Source organism: Leiobunum rupestre, chromosome 4 (assembly GCF_980474605.1).
Source record: "Leiobunum rupestre chromosome 4, qqLeiRupe1.1.hap1, whole genome shotgun sequence".
NCBI classification, from domain to species: domain Eukaryota; kingdom Metazoa; phylum Arthropoda; class Arachnida; order Opiliones; family Sclerosomatidae; genus Leiobunum; species Leiobunum rupestre.
The window spans coordinates 59892403-59912841 of record NC_143387.1 but is presented as its reverse complement, the minus strand read 5'-3'; the positions used below and the strand labels follow the sequence as shown (position 1 = coordinate 59912841).

Here is a 20439-nt window from a genome sequence, read left to right as displayed (position 1 = left end):
GCCAATAATAAATGATAGAGTTCTCAATTTTGAAAAATTTGTTGTGTGGAAGGCAGATTGAAATTGTCATTCTAGCGGTACTATTCCCAATTCAATGGTGTAATCTTACCTTATCAGCAAAGACTACAGCTTATATAGTCTTTGCTTATCAGCAGCAACTAGTGTTTGCAACTTGCATTTGCAAAATATCATAACATTATCAATATCAACAACATTTTGGTTGAAATAATATATATGGCAGTAACAGATAATTTAAATGGCAGATTGGTAATTCAGCAATGCTTGAAAGCAACACTACCCATTAAATCTGTGGTCAATGATGAATGGGAAACTGTTGAAATTAATCGTGGTATGATAGTTTTTGTGTGTTTCTTCAAAAATGCATCCGAAACATGCATAGATAAATTAGTTAGTACTACTGTCTTTGGCATTAAACTGTGTGAAAATGACAATGGTAAATTGGTGTCACTGTTAAATTTACCTGGTGATCTACTAATAATACCTCAAGCTTCACTCGGTGCTAAACTAAAGGGAAAATCATTTCAATACCACAACATTGTTGCTAAAGATACTGGTCTTCAACTATACAGTGATTTTGTTCAAAAGTGCACAGATTTTTCAAACGCTAGTGGAAAAGGAACTGTGATTAAAAGTGGAACATATGGAGAGAGACAACGTTTGTCAGTAGAAACAAACGGACCCAATACGCACGTAATTGAATTTTAACTTGAACATGGATAACTGGAGTCCAATTGCTCATGTTTACGATCCACTGAAAGCTGGCAGTATAGATGGAACTGATACCGAACCTCATGATCACGGAATTGTTAGAGCTATGAGGGTAAAACCACAAATGCTACACAAATTTTATTATATTAATGACTTGTCATCTAGGCTCACTATAGACCAAACAATTTGGTGGTTGGAGAAGCAAAATATACAGTTTTTGTGGCTAGGCTGAACCCTGAAACATCTCAAGAGACCTTAAAGACAGTAAGCAGCACGATAGTATGCAAGAAAGATTTTAAAATATTTTGTTCTTCAGGTATTTTCTAGATATGGCGAAGTGGTCCAATGTAGATTAGTGAGAGATACTGTCACTGGAATTTCAAAGTGTTATGGTTTTGTGGAGTTTAAAGATTCACACGCAGCTGCTAAAGCATGGCGTGATGCCCATCGTGTGATTCTGGATAATCACGAGATATTTGTAGATTATGAGTGTGAAAGAACGCTAAAAGGCTGGATTCCTCGTCGTTTAGGTAATCTTAACTAGGCGTTAAAAGTTAACATAAACTAATATTTTAATTTTAGGTGGAGGATTTGGTGGAAAGAAAGAATCGGGACAGCTACGTTTTGGAGGTAGACATCGCCCATTTAAGAAACCTATCTTAATCACGTCAATGGAAAGAAATTCTGGACATAATCAACCCAATTTTGACAACAAGAGAAATTTGGGTAGAGATAATAATCAAGAACGACAATGGAAGAATTACCATGAAAGAAGAAACAATGAACGATTTAGAAATGAAAGAAATGACAGAGAAACGGGTTATAAACATTCTAAATATAATAACTATTAAAGAAATTGGTCCATGGATATTGCGTTTTTTGTTATTCATAAACTACTGATACCGGAGGAACAATTGTTATAACAACAAAATAAAAAGCGCCACTTAGGATTATGGTAGGTGCTGATAACGCTGTGTCAGTGACACCTTGGACACTACCATCATAACCATTTCAAAAAAATATATATATATTTATTAAATTTTTTATCATTTTTCCCATTTGTTCATGTTTATTTAATTTGGGCAAAAAAACAGTGTTACTACAAGTAAAATTTATCATTATGGTTCCACCATTACTGCCCCAGATGACATCTTATGTTATCACTGCGTACATAATTGGTAACAGAGATATTCTCTGAGAGAGTACAAAATATTTTACTGGAATTCCCTTGTATACAGGCTTATTCTAGAAATTGTTCAGATTACAGAGATTACGTAAAAATTACAGGAATTCCAGCGATAATTTATCAGTGGGTTGGGTGGCTGGGTCTTCTATGGTTGGGTTAAGCCCAACCTAGCACTTCAACCAGAGGTCCATTGTGCAGCCCCAGCCTTTTAGACCTGGAAAAGTCCAGTCTCCGAAACGAAGCGCAAGATTTGCTTCGCCATAATATTGGAAAGATGCTAATTTCCAGCCTGTGCATACCAAGATGCTCCACCTTTGTTTAAAAGTCACATTATCGTACGCGCAAACGGAATTATTGAAAAACGCCAACTATATAGTACGTCATTGAAAATATCGTACATCCCAAAAAGTTTCTCGAATTTATCGACGTGTATGATCTAAAGTTGGGAGACGTGTTGCCAATGTTTGAGGAGCGAAAATCGAACAGCCCAGTTACAAAATTTTCAGCCAAACCCCCAAAACGTTTTTAGCCACACACCCTCCCAAAACTCAGAGCAAAACTTGCCAAATATTTTTGAGTTTCATAGACTAGCGTGGGAAAAAAATTAAATTGAAAATACTTTTAGAAATTACAATTTTTTTTATTCAATTTGATTCCCAAAAAGCTAATAGTCAGTTAATATTCGACGATTTCGAATACATTGCTAATTTGTGTAATTCTATGTGTCTAGCTATGTTTATGAGCTGCATCTCTTTGTGTACTAGGCTAGACTAGCACTATCCTAAGGGGCGGCTGTCAAAAACAATAATAAAACATTTAAGGTCAAAAATCCCACAAAATCAATGACTTTCGCTTAAAAATCCCTTTGTCCCACATAGCCCAAAAAATCGTTAAAAATCCCACACATTGGCAACACTGTTGGGAGAGGGAATTAAGTTTAAAAGTAGTAACAGTGTCGCCTGGTGAGAGCTTCTAGAACTAAGGAAGCACTGGGGAACTTGTTAACAGGCCTATTGATTTTCTGACACTCGACGGAAACGCTACCGCCATCTATTTACATTTTAATACAAAACACGAAAGAATAAACCAGATAGTGTGTTCATCGTCCATCCTAGCCTAGCCTAGCCTTCTATGTGCTCTATCTCGATAGAAGTATTTAGTAAATCTTTAGCATTGGAAAGTATAAGAACTGGCACACTTTTGGTAATTACATCACTTTAGCTATTAATTAAATTTATCCATGAAATCATATTTGTTTATTGAATATTTTATTACTATTAACTACTGATACCAAGAAATCAGATGTTACAAAAAATACTATGAAATATTTGGATTTATATTATACGCGTTTAATAAAAGCCATTTGGATTCACATTTCAATATTCAAACAAGCCGACAGATTTTTCAATTAGAGCGGCTTTCTGCCATATCCTAAACCTAGGAGCAACAAACACAGCACCCCATACAAGGAGAACGCAACCAGACAAAAGTCATGCATTTTCTCGCGTACAGTTTTCATTGTTTAGACGCTTTAGCGCCTGCTGCCGTCGGAAGGGGAAAAATAGGATATTGTCTTCTCCCCGCCCGTAAAACGTGCAGCGTAAAGGCTCGTCCAATGAAATTTGTACACAATACTGCGTTAGCGTGTTTAAAGGCTAGCTGCGTTCTCCTTGTGTTTGTTGCTCCTAGTCCTAAACCATCTGAAGCGAGCTTTAGATAAGTTGGAGATGGGTAATCGGTTCACAGGACCTTAACTCGCGCAGTGGTGTGGTACAAAAAAGAACTGAAAGAGCAGAGAGAATGAGAATTTGAACTCTGGCCCGGGGTCTAATTGCCAACCCATTTCTAAAAAGAAAAAGAGAAGCTCCAATAATAAAACTTTTCGCAGCAGCGAGCGGCGTCTTTTTCAAACGTTCGCCCCTGTGGTCCTCGGAAGGAAAAAAAAGGATCATAAAATGATCGGCCCATAGGGAACCGTAAAATCCCCAACTGCTAAAAGCATAAAATTTTGATCCTGAGACCGATTTATTCCACGAAACTAATACATTTGGGTAGACTTTTATAATTTTATTTCGCAGAGGCCGCGCCGTCGTCAAGAATACTTTTCTTAACTCAATTAAAGGGAATATAACCTCAGGTATTTAATGTCCCACACCAACGTTTGTAACTCTGGCCGGTCTTGCCTTTGGCTTTAAAAATGTTTGACGAAACTGTACAGTGTAATTTGAAAGGGGTCTTCCATAAAGACTGCTTTGCTGATTATATTCCCTTTAAATAGATTTTTAAGATTTAATTGTAGCCCGACAATGTATCACGTTGAGAATTTATTTTTTATTATTACGCAGGAATTTATATAATGAGAAGTTTCATTTAAATAAAAAATAAATTATCAATGTTATGACTACAGGCTATCAAGGTCCTGTTATAAATAAGTTGACGTAAAATGCTACGGCACCGTCAACAACGGGTTAAATATATCCCGTCCATAATGTGAACCAGATCGAGTCATTCTTAAATTGGATGTCCGAGGCCTGATTACTCTTGGTCTCGGTAGTCCAATGGTAGTGGCGTTGCGACGGTAACCCAAAGGTCGTTGGTTCGATTCCTACCCGAGGTGATATGATTTTTCTCAATCACTCTGGTTTGGAACAATACGCAGAGGTATTCCTTGATTTAAATGAAACTTCTCAATGTATCACGTTTTCTGATTGCCACTCAAAATATATTTTGAATTTTTGATCACCGCGGAGCAGCGGAAAAGTTTACAAGTGAAACATTTTTAGAAGGAAGCCATTAAAGGTTAATGCTTTTTTTCTACTAGATGGCGGAAGGGGATAAATACTTACGTTATAGGTCGGTTTACAGTTCATTCGACGCAGAGTTTGCTTTACAGGGGTAAGCAAAAACTCGTATTTTTTAGCCAATAGTTGCTAAATTGTATCGAAAACGTACTAGTGGCGCCATCTCAAGAACTTCTGAAATTAAAAACAAAATCCTAACATCGCCTTGCCCCTGTGACTTACTACCCAGTTATACATCAGTAAACCCACTAATTTTACTTATTTCCACAAAAAAAGCAATACATTTAAGGGGGAAGACTAAAGTGGCCAATGTCTAATTTCGCGCTATTTCAAGCTGAACTCTTTTAGTTTTGTATTTTAACTTATCAAAATTAAGATTTATGTGTAGAAAAGCCTCTTGTTTAGTGATTAAAATAATTTTGACAATTTTAAATTTTAAATCAATTAAGTTCTTACGTTTTAATTCGATCCCCCGGAGCTAAACAAGTTGGGCAAGTGCCCAAACTACCCTTTATATTAGGACCTTATATCTCGTTAACTATTAATATTAGAATTATCAAAATTATTTTAAGCACTAGAGAAATTTTCAGCCTAATAAGAAAAATAGAATTCAAGTATGTATTTGTTAGAACAGAAACGTTCAGCTTGAACGAAAAAGAGGCTTTTACTGTATTCTTCCCCCTTAACACTATTTTAAAGGTCTACACAATCGTTTGAAAAATTCGATTTCCACAAAATGTAATTACTACTCTCAAAATTCAAACAAATCTGTGGTCTTTCAGGCATAAGTAACATATGGTATTAAATGTGGACTTTTGAGGGATGAGCTACAATTAAATTTGTAAACTTTGACCTCCAATAGGGAATTTTAAATTTCATGCTTCGTCAAGAAATGGATCTTAAACCAAAAATGCTTTCAAATCAGTGAGCATTTGGTACAAGAGGGGGTAACCAAATTTTCAACCATTGATTTTCTAAATCCAAGCTACTGACTAGTATAGGGACTTGGCAGTGCTACGTCACAGTTTTTTTTCAACAGTTTTTATCGTGGGGAGAAAAATATGACCACAGGGCCAAAGCTACGGAGTGCATGCCAAGTCTCTATTGCATGTAGTTTCTGTTGGCTCGCGTGGCTTGCAGGGCTTGCCACCACCCTCCTACGCATTGTAACCCGGCCACCTGAATTAATGGCTTTAAAAGTCGCTCGATGACTTAGGCCTAAGGTGGTGCCTTGGGTATTAGCCTAGCTGATTATTATTATTTAGTCTAGCCTATAGCTAGTGCGTATTTAAATGACGTTACCCCAGACTTTGTGTAATCTCCCTTGTATCGGTCCGTTCCACCGTCGAGAAAACGTGAGCAGCGGAAAACAAGGAGACACAACCTTCCACCCTAGATTCGAATACTGAGAGCTTTCCAATTGACGGTTTTGTTACGAAGTGTTTACCCTCTTCCGGCACGTGACCTCAGAAAAATCGGGCTCCATCGGTTGCGGTAAGGCGCAAACAATGGAGCGAATTTTTTCGGATTTCCGGCGGGAAGTGGGTAAACACTATCGGCAACGCGCGAGAGAGTGATTTCGAATCTAGGGTACGAGTTTAAATTATCTTCTCGACCCCCTCTTAACATTCACATACTTCGACCCCCCCCACCTTGACGAATTTCTGGCTACGCCACTGGGTTCAATCGCGTAGGAAAAGGTTATTATAACGGAACCAATGAAGTACCGGGCTGATTTGTTAATTTTAAGAGGAAGGGGACCGAAATATATCGCTACGCCATCTTCTGGTTATCGTTGAAAACTAGATAGGTATCATATTAGAGGACTATAATGGATGAAATAACAGCAATTAAAGGTGATTTTTGGCATTATATTTTAATTTTGCACTGTTTCGCGTTTCCTGTATGATAATACAGTTCATTAACTACGCCCATATTTAGGCATTTTCTTCTAATTTGACAACAATCGCGTGGCGCCGCGACACCACCTATAGACGCGAATAACTTGGGGTGGCGGAGTGGTTAGCACAATCGCCTCGCAGCCAGTGGAGCCGGGTTCGATCCCAGCTCGTGGCACTGGGTGATTACTCGGAGCCCCTCCTTCCGCGTTGAGTTTGAAAGTTATCTCCCCACTGGTTAGAGGGGTTTTCCCCCGAGTTCTTCGGTTTGCCCTTCCAAAAAAACTTGTAGTGGTTAACGGTAATAGTTAGTGTGGGGAGCTGTTGGCGCGCGTGGCACGAAGGGCTGGCCACCACCCTCCTACGCAGGGCTGGATTAACCCTTTCGGTGCCTCTAGACACAGAAACATTTGCCACCGTTGGGCATTGTCTAACGGGTTGGTTAGCTAAGTAGGGACCAGCCAAATACTTCGTCCATGGGGCTTTATCAGAGTTTTGGCGCCCTAGGCACGTGCTACTCTGCCTAATGGTTAATACGCCCCTGCTCCTACGCATTGTAACCCGGCCACCCGTTTAAATACATTAAAAGCGAGGGGTTGATCTAGTGTTGTAACTCGGAAAATTTTCCGGAAAATTACCGAGGCCTTTTTTCCGGAAAATTTTCCGTATTTTTCCGAAAAATATTAAAAACGTTTTCCTTCCATGATTTGTCTAATATATTGTTTGCAAATTTAAATAAAGCGGCATTTTCACCCCATTTTTTCTAATCTAAAAGTAAAACTAAACCTATAGACTAGTTTAAACTGGTTGAAATGTAACACTATTAATGTTTTGTAGTATGTTTACTGATATTAGTCATTTTAAATCGATAAAAAGTTTAAAACATTAAAAACCCTTGAAAAGTAGTTTATGTTTTAATTTTTTATTTTTTCGATTTGCGGAAATTTTTCCGCATTTTATTTTTCCTAGACCGTTGATCACTTGCCGTAATCGGTGTACAAGCCTGTAGCTTTGACTGTACTAAAATGATTACCTAACTGATTACAGATTTAGCACTACCAAAGGCTGTACTCATTTTTGTACTCCCGTAATCGGTGTACAGAATTTTAGGAAGTGGTTAGCCCCTCGATTAAAAGTCGCTAGATAACTTGGGCCTTGCATTGGATATTAGCCTAGCTGATTATTATGAAATAAATACATTTTTGCAATTTATTTTCCCCACGCTCTCTTGGCCTACAAGCGGGGGTGAGCAAACACTAGAGGCGGTGGCGAACTTGTTTGTTCGCGAATCCCCGCGATATTTGGCAGTGCCATAATCAAAAGAGGAGAAAGCTTCTTCGAATCCCCGCGTATTTAGTTCTAAATATAGCGAGGGAAGGGAACTTCGCGCTTAGCGACGGAAAATAATGACGACGCAAAAAAAGAGTCATAAAAGGCGAATATTGTTGACGAAAAGGAACATGCGACAACGACGAACCCCCCCCCCCCCCTTTATAAAAAGGGGGGCAGGAAGGAAGATGGTGGCTTTTATTCGTTTTCGAACGAAGATGAGAAAATGTGAAATCTGTTTCCCTTTCTCATCGGCGCTTTGGTCCCACTTTTACGAGCCTCTCTCTTCATTGTTCCCTTCCATAATGGCACATCTTGCGGGCATATTCCGCGCGAAATGACCCCTAAAGTTGATACCCCATCCCACCCAGGCTCAAGTTTTAATCTTATTCTTTTGGCGTTTTCACGAAAGGGGGGGAGGGGGGATAATTTACAATTGATTAAAAAACGAATCGATAATCTTAAAAATTTTAAACTTTCAGCATTGTGGGTAAAACAATTCGACTTGGAAAGGCGAATATTTAACTACGAATTTATTAATTTCACTTTTATACCAGTATATAATACACCATACAACATAATAATAATAATAATAATAATAAGATAAGCTAATACCATAAGTGTATAAAATTGTTACATAAGTGTGACACTTCCTATTCTTCACATGCAAAAGTTTTACTGACAAGGAGACTACCCGAGGTGGTTATCTCCGATTTGGTTCAAACTCGGGTGGTAAGTAGGCCTTAATGTAACTTAAAAATCCCCAAAAGGGTGGACAAGAATGGGCTTAATTTTGCCATGGCAACCAAAAATGTTTTTCACAACTTAAAAACTGATTACTCTTATTTACCCAATATATGTATATTTACTCATATTTACCAAAATTGTCGTATGTACCAGATTTAGCCATGATCTGAATTATGTATCTAATTGATGAACCTTTTTTAATTTTTTGAAAAATATTGTTAGGGGGGACCCTTAAAATCTTCGATTTTCCCATGTTGATTTTCATAGAGAAAATCAGTTTTTAAGTTGCGAAAAACATTTTTGGTTGCCATGGCAAAACGAAAGCCCATTGTTGTCCACCCTTTTGGGGATTTTCAAGTTACATGAAGGTCTACTTACCACCCGAGTTTGAACCAAATCGGAGATAACCACCTCGGGTAGTCTGTCTCCTTGTGACTAAGTTCTATTCTCCAAGCTTGTGAGAGCTATTCACAAGACAGACTGCGTTACGGGCTTCGTCGCCGTTTTGCGTCCGCTTCCTAACGCGTCACACGTAGCCTTTGACAGCGCCTCGCTAGGGAGAGACTTTCTTCTCGTGATGACGTCACTCCGTTACTAGCTCTCAGTAAAATATTCCCCAAAGTGACAAACTTATGGAACAATATTATAGACTTATGCTACTACTCAAGGAGTTAAATTACGTCCATAATAAAAGGGGGCAAAAAAGCTAAACCATAATAAATTAAGTAATAATAAAACTCACAAAATACTCGGACCAAATAGATCTTTGAGACAAACACCAATTAAAATGGCTCATCAGTACCACGCAGGGAATCTGGCTTGCGACTAAACCGGAAACAGAAGCTAAGCCTTAGCATTAAAAATAATTAAAGGAACCACACAGGCCAAAGTTAACTATGTGACTTGTGAAGTTAATTACCGGTGGTCAGATTAAATTGCCCTTCAAGCCAACAGCTCCCTACACTTACTTTTACCGTTAACTTCAGCAAGTTTTTATGGAAAGGAGAAAACGACGAGCTGCAAGGAAAGCCCCTCTATCCAGAAGGGAGCTAACTTGCAAACTCAACGCGGAAGGAGTGGTCTCAGTGAGGCCAGATTGAGGGAAGTTTCCCACATCTAAAACAGTAAAAGGAAAAAGGGAAATCTGACCAAAAATGAGCTAAATCTCGGGAAATTCGAGGAGAACACTTATTTTATATAAATCTAAAATAAAAAATGGCACACCTTCAATAAATTGACTTATTATGAAAAAGTCAATTAATACAATCATAAGTATTTGGCCGGATTCGCTTTAACTGACACCCCTGCAATTGTTTTATGGCAAGGGTCACACTTATGTACAAACTGTGATTTTTAAACTGGGAAAATTGTTTCTAGTTTTTATTCATGAAAATAAAAGTATTATTTTCTTCGGGACATTTTTATTTTTGTTTTACAACGTCTCAAGTAATAATTGTTTTAAGCAAATATCATTGTTTTTAGTGTTTTGGAAAACTAGGGAAATTTTAGTTAAAAAAGTGAAATTTTAGTCCAAAAAGGGAAATTTCAAGGGTCGGAAAGGGAAATTCCATTTTCGCGACTTGACATCATTGAGTGGTCCAGCGTTTTCACCCAGTGTCACAAGCTGAGATCGACCCGGCTCCTCTTCGCTACCCCACTTAAAAGTGACTAAAGCGTCATCTATAATCAGAAAAGATAAATGCTCAGTATGTAATCGTGGAGCAATAAACTTCGGGAACCGAATCGTAAGAAAAAAACCCCATTGATCAAATTGGATTGCGCGCCAGCGCTCCTACCGAGAGAATGGCGAAATATTTCCACCCAAACACGAAGCAAGCGTGCTAAAACGTTAAATGTCGATCTAAAAGTATAAGGTCTAACATTTTTCTCTTATTTTGCGCACGTACTTATTATTTAGGTGGAAATATTTCCAATATTGGACACCGTTGCGCTACAAACGGTAGTTAATTAGTCCAAAACCCTATTCTCCCATTTCTACAAAAAATTAATAATCTCTACTTTCAAGACACTGGCGTACAATAAAAATTGAAGTGGTGTATACATAGTTGATATAAGTAAACCATAGAAAATATAGTAAAGGCATAGCAACTGGACAATTTATTGTCTCGGAATATTTAAGGCCAATTAACTTCTGGTTATATTATGTCTTAAGCCTCGTCCATTGAAATATACATTAACCGGAAGTATACCCTTAGCTTTAAAACCACTACCGTCTTTAAAACCTTGCTACAGCTAGAGACTAGAGTCGCTACTCCTCTTTCTTATTTTCTATTAGTAAAACAAATAACCAATGGAAATAACCCCTAAGCCTCACAGCCTTGACCACAATATAGAAAAACAAACATGGCTTTCCCGGGGTCCTCATACACGTGTATAGACGGTTAGATCAATATCAAACACCATTATTAACCAAAAAAATATATAACATGACGAAATATTTAGTTTCCATTTAAGGCACAGTTCTAAAAGGCCGTCCGAAAGAGCGCGCGCACGTGCGAAAGCGCCGTGTTTATTTTACTCGACGGAATTCCATTTTTTGCGTCTTCCTCGCCGCGCGATAGACAGAGTGGGAATTAAATTCAAAGCGACAACGTAAATGTCGAATAAGGGAGATGCCGTCATCCCACTCTCGATGCGCCCAGAAACAAGACAGACGAGAGGACACAAGATGCCACACACCTCAGAGTACGCGCAGACTGGAATTCCCAAGGCGGTGCTGGAGAAGAACGCCGCGATGGGCCTCTATCGTAGCGGGCCCTTTTCCACCGGGCCCCGGGCAGGGACGTAATTTGGGTGGGCAAGGGGGAGCATTGGTCCCCCTGAATTTTTATGAGCTAAAAACATTATCTACCCATACGTTAAACGAACGAAGGTGCCCAGATTTCTAATTTAAAAGATTTTCATTTTGAAGGTCATGATGGCCCTTTATATATTGCAATTTTTATATTATAAGATTTAAGTAAATTTTCGAGATAAATATTTTGAAGGTCATCATGATTGACATTTCTATATAGTAGATTTTTTTATAAGAATTAAGTAAATTTTCGAGATAAATATGTTGAAGGTCATGAGCGCCATTTTAAAGGTCATGATCTTTTATATATCGCAGTTTTTTTATTATAAGATTTAAGTAAATTTTCGAGATAAATATTTTGAAGGTCATGAGTGCCATTTTAAAGGTCATGATGGTCATTTACTAAATATCGGCCATTTGGTAACCCCTGTTTAAACGAGGGACGTCATTGAATTTTTATGAGCTAAAAAAGTTGGAATTTTTCAAATACCAACTCAGAATCGGATGAAGTACAAGGAATATCTTGAGAAAATGATTTGTTCTGTCTATTCTCCTGAAAATCACTAGCAATTATTCAATAGCTATTTTGATTAAAAATCCTCAAAATATTTAATTTTTTAAGTTTTTTCCCTTTAATAAAAATTGTTTTCCGGAGCTCAAGTTTTGCCCCTTCTGAAAAATCCTGAAATAATTAACGTCCCTGGTCATGTATCAGATTTGTAGCCTGGTGTACCGCAAACAGAGTGCGCACCACCGGAGGTCCTCATCATAATGCCCTACGCCCGCGTCGACAGCCCGGACAGGTGGCAGAACAGCCAAGGCAGCGAATGAACCCTACCGCTGACGGTCTCACCTTCGACGCGAGCCTCTCAACCCAGCAGAAGGTGCAACAATGGGATGACCGACCCCTCACTTCGTACACAGCAGTGGGAATAAGAGCGGATGCTCTAGCAACTCCAGCCGACACCCTACCTACGTAGGTAGAGAGCCATACCCTTTGGAGAGAGCTCCTAAAGGGGAACGACGCGACGGGCACACAGCGGCCTAAGTAACCCGGCACAGCTAGCACCGGACACCCGGTGTTGCCTCAAAAGGCCGGGAAACATGACCACTGAGCCTCATACGGAGACCCACCGCCCCACAGCAGGCTACCCAATCCTCCGAGGCGGCCACTTTGCCTGGACCCTCTCCGTTAGCCAGAGCCGAAGCTCAGTTTCCAGCCCATACCTGACCTGGAGATAGAACCATTTGATCTTAGCTAACATCTCCCAGTGCGCCACCGCCCTTATGCAACCCCGACTCTCCGGTAAAGCCACCAGTTATTGCACACTCCAACCCCTTAAGGGCCAACGTCCCTGGTCACGGGGATTTGGCCCGAACCCCCCTAACCTGTTGCGTTTTGTATATCGGTGCGTATTAAAATTAAATTTTGATAATAAATCTAAAGCCTCTTTTGTACCTAGTTTTATCACGTACAATTTATTTTCCTACAAGTTCACCCGTTCACGTTATCAAGAGGGTGACTTAACCTCTAATCGCCCTGTCCATTCTCAATCTGTTTGTCCATTAATCAACGGACATTCCATTCAACGAATATAATGCTCTCCGGTTTCAACCTTTGATGGTAGCCGAAATAAATATAATTGCGGATAAATTATACCCCGTCGTACAGCAAACGACAACAATAGAGATAAAATATAATTTTTATATAATTTATATTATTATTTTATTTTCTTATAATTCTAGGACACTGGAAAAAGATTAGTAAATATTACGGAGATGTCAGGGTACAATTATTGCGTTAAAATTGTTATTTTAAATTATTCTCAATAAATGCAATTGCAAACTTTAATCAAAATTATCCAAAAATTCAGGGGCGTAGGAACGGGGGGGGGGGCAATGCCCCTCCCTAGAATTTTGCTGGGAGGGACAATTAATGTTATTGCCCCCTCCAACTTTTTGGTCAGTTGAAATCTTCAAAAGGCTGAAATTCTAATTTTAAAAGCATATGAAGCTTATAGAACCTCAACTGTGTTTAAATTTCTTTTCCCGACAATTTACATAGTCGTAATTAGTACACATGAATTCGGAGAAGCTGCACTCTATTAAAAATTCAAAACCATTCTCCAGACCACTTTTCGTTTCTCTTTGCCCCCTCCAACTTCTAGAACGTTCCTACGCCCCTGCAAAAATGTGAAATTAAATCAAACTAAATTTAAAGGAAGTATGAACTGCCATATTTATGGTGTATCTAGAAAGAAATTTCACAAGTTATAGCAGCAGGGGCGTATTAACCATTAGGCAAAGTAGGCACGTGCCTAGGGCGCCATTTTTCTGGGGGCGCCAAAACTCAAAGCGCCACGGTCCATGTACTTGGCTTGCCCCTACACAAAATATGGCCGAAAAGGTTTGGGGAAACTAAAATATATTTATTTAGTTATTAAAAACCGATACGCCCCTCCTTAGCTGACCAATGCCAAGGGGCGCCAAATTTTTCTGTGCCTAAAGGCGCCGAAATGGTTAATCCGCCCCTGTATAGCAGACGATTTTTCGACTTAGTTCATTTCTAAGCGATTTTTTTTTAAATTACCTAAAAAAATTCCTACACTGACGGTATAGTAATGGCAGTGCAACGTCACCCATGGGTGCGCCAATGCTCCAAGTAGAGGTATGGATTCCTGCCTTGGATTAAAAACTCTAGCCCTATCGTTTGGAGGGTTATGTAGAATACGACGGCGGACTACGGGCTACCTGAAACTAATAGCTACAAATCGAGCGTAATCGGTATTGCGCGTTAAAAAACATTCGGCACCGCAGTTTTGATTTTTTTCCCTTCCTCCGCGTCGGCTCTTCGGCGAAGCCAAATGTCGGCTTCTTGTGATCTTCTCAAATAGTCTTTCGCTCGTATGATAGGCCCCCCTCCCCCTCATTCTCGATGTCTAGAAATGATAAGTGATTATTCACTTTATACTCTGCTTTATACGTAAGCCAATGTTCTCAAAGAAGGGATAATGCTAATACCGCCCCCGTCCCCCCCCCCCTTCCAGGTCGAGCTGAGGCTTAGCGTAAGACCGATCCATCCCCTCCGAGCGCAATCTTAAAATACAGATAAGGATTGCAGTCTTCGTCTTATTTCCGCTCATTTATTAGTAAGCAGCCTACAGATACGTCCAACGAGGGTTCTTGTTACGCTCACTCGGCGTACGATGGCGCCACGCGACACTAGGTGTATCCACCTTCGACACTCGTTAAATTGAGTCTGCGTTGCCAGGTCCCAAAACTTAAATTATAGTATCGAAGCCCCACAAATTATCGAATTTTCTAGAAAATTATTGTACACAAGTACGGACAACTTTAAATACTCGCTATAGCGTGTTAGCACTTGGACCACGGCCAAGAAGGTACAAGCCAAACATTCCAAAGTGTAGAATATTTCAATTTTTTGCCTAATAACTGGAAACGGCGTTCTTAAATTAATAAAAAGGGACTCTCTGGAAATGTCTTTAATTATCGCGAAACTATAGTACGGAGAAAATCGAAAGGTAATATTATCGAAATGTACTATATTTATAGTACGGTTGGCAACGCTGAATTGAGTAAAAAGGGTTTTGAAAATCGGGCGTAGTGTTCATGAAAACAATAATTTAATTTTAAATTTTAATTTTTGCGTAACATTCATTTCACGTCAAGGATAATGACGCAAAAAGCAGACAATCCTGCGAAATAATTACGTGACCGCCATGGGCGTCTTAACGTCATGGCTGACCCATACGCGTTACGATGGCAACGAATACGAGCAAGCTACGAATAGTTGATTTTATAAAATAAAAAGTGGTCTTGCCCAACTTGTTAAAATGTTGCTCTTACGTCACAAGACCCAGCTTTATTAGTGTATTCCTCTCACGAGCGATTTGCACGCGCTCTAGAAAAAGCTATATTCCTCGCGACTGTAGCGCGCGCTCGTAGGCTTGTCAAAGTAAGAGACTGTGATGTAAGAGCAACATTTCAACAAGAAGGCCACGTTAGTTTATAAAAAGAACTATTGGGTCTAATCATGGGCTCTAAACTCAATTAACAGCGCTCCTAGTGACAGCTAGGAGCAACAAACACTACACCACACACAAGGAGAACGCAACCCGTCAAAAGTCGTGAATTTTCTCGCGTACGTTTTTCATTGGCTAGACGCTTTAGCGCCTGCTGCCGTCGGAAGGGGAAAATTCGGAAATTGTCTTCCCCCGCGCCCGTAAAACGTTCAGCGTAAAGGCTCGTAACGCCAGGACCGTAGCTAGGGCTGGGCGGCCGGAGCGTGACGCTCGTCCAATGAAATTCGTACACAACCCTTCGTTAGCGTGTTTAAGACTGCTGCGTTCTCCTTGTGTTTGTTGCTCCTAGGTGACAGAAACATGAAATTAGTGGAGCCCACATAAATATGGAACTTTATACTCTAAACTCAATTTAGAGAGCGAAGTTAACTTTTTAAATTTAAATAGGTAAGAAATATGGTATATATACTAATTTTTTTAAAAACCCTGGTTCCTATACGTTTTACCTGAAAAGGGTGTTATATACCCTTTAAGTAAAACGTGGAGACTCCTAGTGTTGCATGGTGCCCCCGTGCGTTGAGAGAGCGCAACTAGACCCCTCATTCTTCGAGGGGCTATAGTTGTTATTCATTATATCATATGTAACATAATTACTCATAAGTGTGCCTCTGTGTAACATCTCTCTAGACAAAATTTCAATGATACACGGAATTCGTACAATAAGTGGACCCAAAAATGCAAAAAAAAATCATAATCCCGGCACTATTGAAAACGTTACCATGGAAACGAAAACACGTGATCGGGAGGTACGAGCTAAACCATGCAAGGTTCGTAAAAATGCTCGCCGCACTGACAAGAAGAGTATGGCCGATTTGGTTCAAAGTCGGACGTAATGTAGACCTATATGAGATATGAAATTTCCCAAAAGGAGACGTTTCACTACCCATTCGATTTGCCATGGAAACCGAAAATGTTTTTGACCACTTAAAACCAAAATAAGATTTTTTCCTTTTTTAACCCAAAAATTGTTACAATTTTACTGAAAAAATGTTCTAATTTACCCAAACTTGTGGACATTTACCTAAATAAGGTCCAAATTACCCATTTCGTGATTTTAATTTTTTTTCTAAATTTTCGTAGCTATAGGACCCTGTGAAACTGAGAAAATCCCATGCTTTTTTAAATGGAGATTTTTTTGGTTTTAGGTGGTCAAAAACATTTTCAGTTGTCATGGCAAATCAAATGGGTAGTGCAACGTCTCCTTTTGGGAAATTTCATATCTCATATAGGTCTACATTACGCCCGACTTTGAACAAAATCGGCATTAAACACCTCGGGTACTCTCCTTGTGAGTGAAAAGAGTGCCAGAGAGCTTCAAAACGTGGCCTACTAGCCCCTGGAAGTAGGCTGCAACAAGCGCCAAACCAAGCAGCAGGGAAATGCAAACATTAAGGTTTGGGCTCGTGTGATAGGTAAAAAAGGGGTTTTGTAAACAAATCGAGGTAACCAGCGTAAAAAAGTAAACTTAAACAGTATTTAAAGTCCATGAACCAGCGATTTCCACGCAGATGGATAGGGAGATGAGGTCCAGTCTTATGGCCTTCAAGATTACCCGACCTAACTCCGCTGGACTATTTCTTGTGGGGATGGATGAAGGATCTGGTGTACGCCATGCCAGTAGATTCTGACATTGATTTGGTGGCAAGGATCCAAGCCGCTACCGAACAGATTCGGATCACACCGGGAGTATTTCAACATGTACGCGATGCCCTCCTTCGACGCTGTCGTCTTTGTGTGAGAGTTGAAGGAAGAAACTTTCTTCAGTTATTTTAATAGCGTTTTCCATTGGGAACCTCCGAGCACTCCCGGAGTGCTCCAAAATCAAAATCGTATTCCATTGGGAAAAAAGGGGCAACTCCGAGAGGGAGGATCGTCTTCCATTGACCAAGGTACTCCCTCCCGGAGTGCTCCCGGAGTGCTCCCGGAGTGCTCCAAAATCAAAATCGTATTCCATTGGGAAAAAAGGGGCAACTCCGAGAGGGAGGATCGTCTTCCATTGACCAAGGTACTTCCTCCCGGAGTGCTCCCGGAGTGCTCCCGGAGTGCTCCAAAATCAAAATCGTATTCCATTGGGAAAAAAGGGGCAACTCCGAGAGGGAGGATCGTCTTCCATTGACCAAGGTACTCCCTCCCGGAGTGCTCCCGGAGTGCTCCCGGAGTGCTCCAAAATCAAAATCGTATTCCATTGGGAAAAAAGGGGCAACTCCGAGAGGGAGGATCGTCTTCCATTGACCAAGGTACTTCCTCCCGGAGTGCTCCCGGAGTGCTCCCGGAGTGCTCCAAAATCAAAATCGTATTCCATTGGGAAAAAAGGGGCAACTCCGAGAGGGAGGATCGTCTTCCATTGACCAAGGTACTCCCTCCCGGAGTGCTCCCGGAGTGCTCCCGGAGTGCTCCAAAATCAAAATCGTATTCCATTGGGAAAAAAGGGGCAACTCCGAGAGGGAGGATCGTCTTCCATTGACCAAGGTACTTCCTCCCGGAGTGCTCCCGGAGTGCTCCCGGAGTGCTCCAAAATCAAAATCGTATTCCATTGGGAAAAAAGGGGCAACTCCGAGAGGGAGGATCGTCTTCCATTGACCAAGGTACTCCCTCCCGGAGTGCTCCCGGAGTGCTCCCGGAGTGCTCCAAAATCAAAATCGTATTCCATTGGGAAAAAAGGGGCAACTCCGAGAGGGAGGATCGTCTTCCATTGACCAAGGTACTTCCTCCCGGAGTGCTCCCGGAGTGCTCCCGGAGTGCTCCAAAATCAAAATCGTATTCCATTGGGAAAAAAGGGGCAACTCCGAGAGGGAGGATCGTCTTCCATTGACCAAGGTACTCCCTCCCGGAGTGCTCCCGGAGTGCTCCCGGAGTGCTCCAAAATCAAAATCGTATTCCATTGGGAAAAAAGGGGCAACTCCGAGAGGGAGGATCGTCTTCCATTGACCAAGGTACTCCCTCCCGGAGTGCTCCCGGAGTGCTCCCGGAGTGCTCCAAAATCAAAATCGTATTCCATTGGGAAAAAAGGGGCAACTCCGAGAGGGAGGATCGTCTTCCATTGACCAAGGTACTTCCTCCCGGAGTGCTCCCGGAGTGCTCCCGGAGTGCTCCAAAATCAAAATCGTATTCCATTGGGAAAAAAGGGGCAACTCCGAGAGGGAGGATCGTCTTCCATTGACCAAGGTACTCCCTCCCGGAGTGCTCCCGGAGTGCTCCCGGAGTGCTCCAAAATCAAAATCGTATTCCATTGGGAAAAAAGGGGCAACTCCGAGAGGGAGGATCGTCTTCCATTGACCAAGGTACTCCCTCCCGGAGTGCTCCCGGAGTGCTCCCGGAGTGCTCCAAAATCAAAATCGTATTCCATTGGGAAAAAAGGGGCAACTCCGAGAGGGAGGATCGTCTTCCATTGACCAAGGTACTTCCTCCCGGAGTGCTCCCGGAGTGCTCCCGGAGTGCTCCAAAATCAAAATCGTATTCCATTGGGAAAAAAGGGGCAACTCCGAGAGGGAGGATCGTCTTCCATTGACCAAGGTACTCCCTCCCGGAGTGCTCCCGGAGTGCTCCCGGAGTGCTCCAAAATCAAAATCGTATTCCATTGGGAAAAAAGGGGCAACTCCGAGAGGGAGGATCGTCTTCCATTGACCAAGGTACTCCCTCCCGGAGTGCTCCCGGAGTGCTCCCGGAGTGCTCCAAAATCAAAATCGTATTCCATTGGGAAAAAAGGGGCAACTCCGAGAGGGAGGATCGTCTTCCATTGACCAAGGTACTTCCTCCCGGAGTGCTCCCGGAGTGCTCCCGGAGTGCTCCAAAATCAAAATCGTATTCCATTGGGAAAAAAGGGGCAACTCCGAGAGGGAGGATCGTCTTCCATTGACCAAGGTACTCCCTCCCGGAGTGCTCCCGGAGTGCTCCCGGAGTGCTCCAAAATCAAAATCGTATTCCATTGGGAAAAAAGGGGCAACTCCGAGAGGGAGGATCGTCTTCCATTGACCAAGGTACTCCCTCCCGGAGTGCTCCCGGAGTGCTCCCGGAGTGCTCCAAAATCAAAATCGTATTCCATTGGGAAAAAAGGGGCAACTCCGAGAGGGAGGATCGTCTTCCATTGACCAAGGTACTTCCTCCCGGAGTGCTCCCGGAGTGCTCCCGGAGTGCTCCAAAATCAAAATCGTATTCCATTGGGAAAAAAGGGGCAACTCCGAGAGGGAGGATCGTCTTCCATTGACCAAGGTACTCCCTCCCGGAGTGCTCCCGGAGTGCTCCCGGAGTGCTCCAAAATCAAAATCGTATTCCATTGGGAAAAAAGGGGCAACTCCGAGAGGGAGGATCGTCTTCCATTGACCAAGGTACTTCCTCCCGGAGTGCTCCCGGAGTGCTCCCGGAGTGCTCCAAAATCAAAATCGTATTCCATTGGGAAAAAAGGGGCAACTCCGAGAGGGAGGATCGTCTTCCATTGACCAAGGTACTCCCTCCCGGAGTGCTCCCGGAGTGCTCCCGGAGTGCTCCAAAATCAAAATCGTATTCCATTGGGAAAAAAGGGGCAACTCCGAGAGGGAGGATCGTCTTCCATTGACCAAGGTACTTCCTCCCGGAGTGCTCCCGGAGTGCTCCCGGAGTGCTCCAAAATCAAAATCGTATTCCATTGGGAAAAAAGGGGCAACTCCGAGAGGGAGGATCGTCTTCCATTGACCAAGGTACTCCCTCCCGGAGTGCTCCCGGAGTGCTCCCGGAGTGCTCCAAAATCAAAATCGTATTCCATTGGGAAAAAAGGGGCAACTCCGAGAGGGAGGATCGTCTTCCATTGACCAAGGTACTTCCTCCCGGAGTGCTCCCGGAGTGCTCCCGGAGTGCT

General features: G+C 41.6%; 2 protein-coding genes across 2 annotated transcripts; both read left to right on the top strand.

The window, feature by feature from the left end:
- The first annotated feature begins 213 nt into the window (after nt 1-213).
- Nucleotides 214-726, top strand: LOC149948558 (D-aminoacyl-tRNA deacylase 2-like). The gene has a single exon (XM_090173607.1). It carries the CDS (start codon nt 235-237, stop codon nt 724-726), a length of 492 nt encoding a protein of 163 aa, XP_090029733.1. The 5' UTR covers nt 214-234.
- LOC149948557 (U11/U12 small nuclear ribonucleoprotein 35 kDa protein-like) lies at nt 603-1597 on the top strand. The gene is made up of 4 exons (XM_090173605.1): nt 603-841; nt 895-993; nt 1046-1259; nt 1312-1597. The coding sequence occupies exons 1-4, from the start codon at nt 734-736 to the stop codon at nt 1578-1580; spliced, it is 690 nt and encodes a 229-aa protein (XP_090029731.1). The 5' UTR covers nt 603-733; the 3' UTR covers nt 1581-1597.
- The last annotated feature ends 18842 nt before the right edge of the window (nt 1598-20439 follow it).

Excerpts from the sequence above, each read along its gene's own strand:
- LOC149948558 (XM_090173607.1), top strand. The coding sequence starts at position 235 with ATGGCAGTAACAGATAATTTAAATGGCAGATTGGTAATTCAGCAATGC.
- LOC149948557 (XM_090173605.1), top strand. The coding sequence starts at position 734 with ATGGATAACTGGAGTCCAATTGCTCATGTTTACGATCCACTGAAAGCT. Across the intron at positions 842-894 it reads GAATTGTTAGAGCTATGAGG|GCTCACTATAGACCAAACAA; the intron begins GTAAAACCACAA and ends CTTGTCATCTAG. Across the intron at positions 1,260-1,311 it reads CTGGATTCCTCGTCGTTTAG|GTGGAGGATTTGGTGGAAAG; the intron begins GTAATCTTAACT and ends TTTTAATTTTAG.